The sequence below is a fragment of the Lactuca serriola genome, chromosome 5 (genome assembly GCF_051521515.1).
Source record: "Lactuca serriola cultivar US96UC23 chromosome 5, Lser_US96UC23_V15, whole genome shotgun sequence".
NCBI classification, from domain to species: Eukaryota; Viridiplantae; Streptophyta; class Magnoliopsida; order Asterales; family Asteraceae; genus Lactuca; species Lactuca serriola.
The window spans coordinates 34,235,893-34,240,999 of NC_136412.1; the positions used below are offsets into that span (position 1 = coordinate 34,235,893).

Sequence of the window (5,107 nt, forward strand, 5' to 3'; positions counted from 1 at the left end):
GTTAAAAAATGTAAATAAATTAATACTCATCTTATTTCAAGTGACAATCATATAAAAATATTTCCAATAGTTTCCCCCATGTGATGGTTACAAAAATAAGGAGTCTTAAAAATGTGTAAAAAGGAAAAATATTTATTTAACATTTCCCCCTTTGCGTCAATGGAATTTTCCGTTGAAGCAGATACATTTAAAAAAAACTTCAAAAATGATTCGAGTGAATGTGTTCCTCGAAGTTGAAACATTTTCTTAGAGAAAATGTAACTCTTAATTTGAAAATTGGAATAAAATTTGGAATTAATTATTTAAAAAAATGTTTGAATTTGCTTGATATAGACAAAAATTGTTTTGTCAAGGTACGAATGTAAAATGACAGATAGGAATAACTTGCAAACTGGTGTTGTGTTTTATTTAGGCCGAAAGTTTGAAGAAAAATCAAGTGTTGAATAAAAGTGAAATATTTGATCATTTTCTACAAAATGAAAAATAAATAAAAACTTTGATATTTTGCTAAATCATATCAACGAGTGTTATGATAAAACAAAGCTATTAAGTCTTGACCTTAAAAGACTGTAAAAAATAATTGAAAGAAAGATTTTTTTATCAGAAATGATATTTTTGAAATATGTTTTGAGAGAAAAAGGCATTTATGAATATCTCTTGAATATCAGATAAACACTAAGAACCCGATAAAGATGTGAAATTTAAACTACAATAGTGTTTATTGATGCCTTATCCAAGAGATACCTATAAAAACAATAAAAAAGAAAGAGATAATAATAATAATAATAATAATAATAAAGAAAATTGAAGTAAAAAAAGTGAAAAAAATTGTGTACGTCTTGCTGCCCATTGTTGAGGGTACACACAATTGGTGGTTGTTTGTCCTCCATCTGCATTCCATCTACTTATGCAAGGATGTATGTTCTTATCTAATGTAGTCACGAATGACGATGCTCACGGATGGGAATGAGATGCTCCAGGAGAGGATGTATATGTAAGATGATAATGTTCACACACACAAGAGTTGATGATGTTCCTTTGTTTTGTTGTTTAACAAATTCTCACACCAAGAAGTGGACTTCCATGTTTCCAAGCAACCAATTCATTTGAATAATGTATGCTCTGAAATATAAGTTCATAGACTCCTTCAAGAGGTCACATAACCTCAAGTACAACTTCACTAAACATGACAACTTGTTCAACTTCTTCATTTGCTTTACAAAATTTTTTTTGGAAGCTTTGGGATCACTTCAATATTTGTCATAGATTCAAAAGTGAATCCATGTTGAAGAATAGATTTTTTTAACACCACATAATTGGTAATAACTCCATTGTGAACAACCAAGAAATTATTTCCAGCAACAGATGATTGAGGATAACTATTCCTTGGAGATGGTTCTCCATGGGTTTCCCAACTGGTGTGTGCTTGAGTAAGAAGATAAGCTTATAGAGTAAAGGTAATGAACTCTTTGATAATGTGCACAAAATAATAATGCTCAACAACTATGATGTGCACAAAAAAGTTTAATGCCCACAAATGGGTTATGATCAAAGAATCAAAAAATAAAGTAAGATTTCTTACACTTTATCAACGTTTTGTGATAGAAAATCAATGATCACCCAAAATAAATAAATAAATAAATAACAAAATAAATAAATAAGAAAAAAATTGATGCTCCCCCAAGATGATGTTAATAAGAAGTGGTGTTTATAGATAAGAGAAGATATGCAAATACTGGATGATCTAGTTGATGTGTTGGATAATCAATAAGCAACACAACGAGAAAGAAGTGAACACTTTGAGAAATGACTTGGTTTGGTAATGAACTACAAGAATAGGTATGCCAAGATGTTAATTAATGGGAAGATAGACTAGATGAGCCTGATGTTATGAATCACATAAGGTGAAGCATGCATGCATGATAACCAATGATCAATAACAACAAAAAAATGATCACAAGGTTAAAAAAATTGATTCTCACCTATGATAATAATCCAATCGTGATGTTGAGAGATGGTGTAGTAGATACACAAAAATTATCATAAGATCATGCTCATGGATCGTAGACCAACAACTACGGGTTAAAAAGATGCTCCCCTGGCCCTTAGGTATGAAGGATCGAGCTTGCCCCAAAAATTCAAGATGACACACTTAATTATCAGACTAGGTTCAAGAGTAATGATCCAAAAAAAATCAGTCACGTGGGTAAGTACCAGATGATCAAAAGAGTATGCTTACGAGGGTATGCTCCTGATTGATCATGAGAGGGATGGATACTACGTCAAAATATATCCAGGGCAGGAGGTGCTCTAAAAAATTGATGTTGATGAGGGATGGTGTAATTGATACACAAAAAAAAAGCATTTCAAAATATGATCATCAGTAAACAAAAAGAAATGTGATGGCGCAAGTTGTTTATGTTTAATGTCGATTGTGATGTTTCTCGAAGGATTTGAAAGTGTGGCTCACGTAGGGCATACCAATGTGATCTCGATATTGCGCCAAGATGATCTCGATATAATGATATTCGTAAAGAATAGTTGATCACGAGATAATGACCATAACAAAAAGTTGCACCAAGGCTTTGAAAAAGTGTGAGTTGCACCAAGAGGTGTTATGGCCTATAGATTAGGGTTGGCACAAGTCAGGAGTGAAGGATATCAATACCAGATGCGCCAAGGGCTTGAATGCTAGAAAAGAAGTTGCTCCGGTTGATGGTGTTACTCGAGAGGGTGTCCGTGATCAAACGTCAATGGCGCAATAGGGTTGATGATGCAAGGGTGGCGCTTCAAGAGAGACATACTTGATCATTGAATGGTTAGGGAACTTTAGATCATCGAAACTAGGAGGTTGTTAAAAATAGACATCCCTATGGATTTCGTCATTCAAGAATGCACATTGCACATCCATTTGGTTGACCTTAAAGTTCTTGTGTGCAATAAATTCCAAGAAAATCCTAATGGCTTTTATTCTTCCAGCAGGTTCAAAGGTTTCATCATAGTCTATGCCTTCTTGTTGTGAGTAATCTTTGAAAAATAGTCTAGCTTTGTTCCCGATGATGAATCCATCTTCATCACTCTTGTTTCTATAGACCCATGTTGTACCAACAACTGATACTTCTTCTGGTTTTGGCACAAAGTCCCACACGTTGTTGCATTGAAATTCATCTAACTCTTCTTTCATTGCTTTTACCCAATCTGCATCTTGTAGAGCCTCTTTGATTCTTTTGGGTTCTATCATGGATAGAAATCTTGTTTATAGACAATAATTCTTAGTTGTTGAACTAGTCACTACTCCAGAATCTAGATCCCCTATGATTTGTTCAGTTGGATGATCCTTTGTCCATTTTGTAAGGCGACTTTCCTTAAGTATTTGAGGAGTGCAAACTATCTCATATTGTTCATTTGGATGAGGTGGGTAGTCAGAAGTGAATGTTCCTTCAAAAAGATTGTCTTGAAAGAGTACGAAACTACCTGAAATAGGTGGTTCCCCCTCAACTGTTGCATGCTTGAATTCAACAGATGCAGTGAATGTGAAGGAACTTGAAGTCCTGGAACCAATTGAGTGGGGTTCCCCCCAAAGCCATGTACTGGATGATTGGGAGAATTGTAAAGTAAATTTAAGAACGAAACCATTTAAAGATGGTTCCCCATCAAAAGACGCAGTGACTGGTCTTATGACTGGCTTTGATTGATGATGGGAGGTTGGGGTAGATGGTTCAGAAGATTCTAAATGACTTTTAGGAATAGAATCATTGAAAGATGGTTCCCCCTAAACCTGAACTTTGGTGGAAGCTGAGTCTTTTGAGAAAGGTCCAGTATGCTCAAGAGTCATATTAAAGTGATATTTCTAAATAACATATGATACTAATGGGTCACACTAACAGCAACTTGATATAATTGATTATTTATTAGAAATTGATTTTAATAAATATTCAATAAAACTCTTATAATTAAATTGGAAATTAAATATTTCATGGAAATAATAAATTCCATTAGCAAGTAACTTAATATATATCATATGGTATTGTTGAGTTCTGAATGTTGCGTCTTTGGGCTCGGTTATAGTTAGCCCAGTTTTGTATCCGGTTTGGGCCTGTCCAACCGTGTTTTGTTTTATTCTAGGGTTTTAGTATTTAAGGTGCATGCATGCATCCTTAGTAATTACGAATTTTATTATTTTTCATCATCGTCTTGTAAACCATAGCTCGCCTCTACAGTGGAAGTTCTTAATAGAGCTCTGCTGAGGCGTGACTACATTTGAATCATTCAGTATTATCTTGATTCCATCTTATGTTCATTCTTTTGTTTATTATATTTTTTTTCTCCATTGATTAACCTGTAAAAGATCTAAACGATCTTAGAGTTTTTATCTCATCAATCGATATCAAAGTAGGAGGCTGTGTAATTCACACACATCTCTTTTGTTGAAGAAGTTATTAGGGTTTTCTGCATTGATTGATATTAATTGAGCCGTCTGTAACACTGTAAATTTCAAAACAATTTTATCGCATTTTATAAAAACATAATTCATTTAATATTCATAAAAACATCAATGTTTGAAACTCAATCCATGTCCTATAAAAATCCCAAGATCTCATAACATAAAAATTCCGTGTGTGTGTACTGATCAAGCCGGCGCCTTCCCACGGTCATCACTAGTACCTGAAAAAAATAACACCAAACACTGTAAGCACAAAGCTTAGTGAGTTCCCTAAAATACCACACATAACACATATTAGCCACTCGAGGCTATAACACTGTGGGTCCGTGGACCCTACTCTGTGAACCCTCTGGTTCTATCTCTGTGAACCTTCCGGTTCCAACTCTATAAACATGCACAACATAAATCACATAGAAATAATGCAGTACAACACATAACATACTTATAGCATACAAATACTCTATCACATAACTCCGATTACCTACTCAAGGTAAAGTATAGTGAGAAGACTCACCTCGCGTATCTCTATAACTCGCAAATCCCGGAAATCACTCGCGCTCGATCCCTCGGGCTGTAATCCTCCTATAACACAACATATCTCTAATTAACACTTTCACAAATAAGGTTGACTAACCCTATCAAGTCAACACTGGTCAACTCTGG

General features: G+C 34.4%; 1 protein-coding gene across 1 annotated transcript; it reads right to left on the bottom strand.

The window, feature by feature from the left end:
- Nucleotides 1-2,854: 2,854 nt before the first annotated feature.
- LOC145049423 (putative mitochondrial protein AtMg00820) lies at nt 2,855-3,241 on the bottom strand. The gene has a single exon (XM_078997836.1). It carries the CDS (start codon nt 3,239-3,241, stop codon nt 2,855-2,857), a length of 387 nt encoding a protein of 128 aa, XP_078853962.1.
- Nucleotides 3,242-5,107: the final 1,866 nt, after the last annotated feature.

Excerpts from the sequence above, each read along its gene's own strand:
- LOC145049423 (XM_078997836.1), bottom strand. The coding sequence starts at position 3,241 with ATGATAGAACCCAAAAGAATCAAAGAGGCTCTACAAGATGCAGATTGG.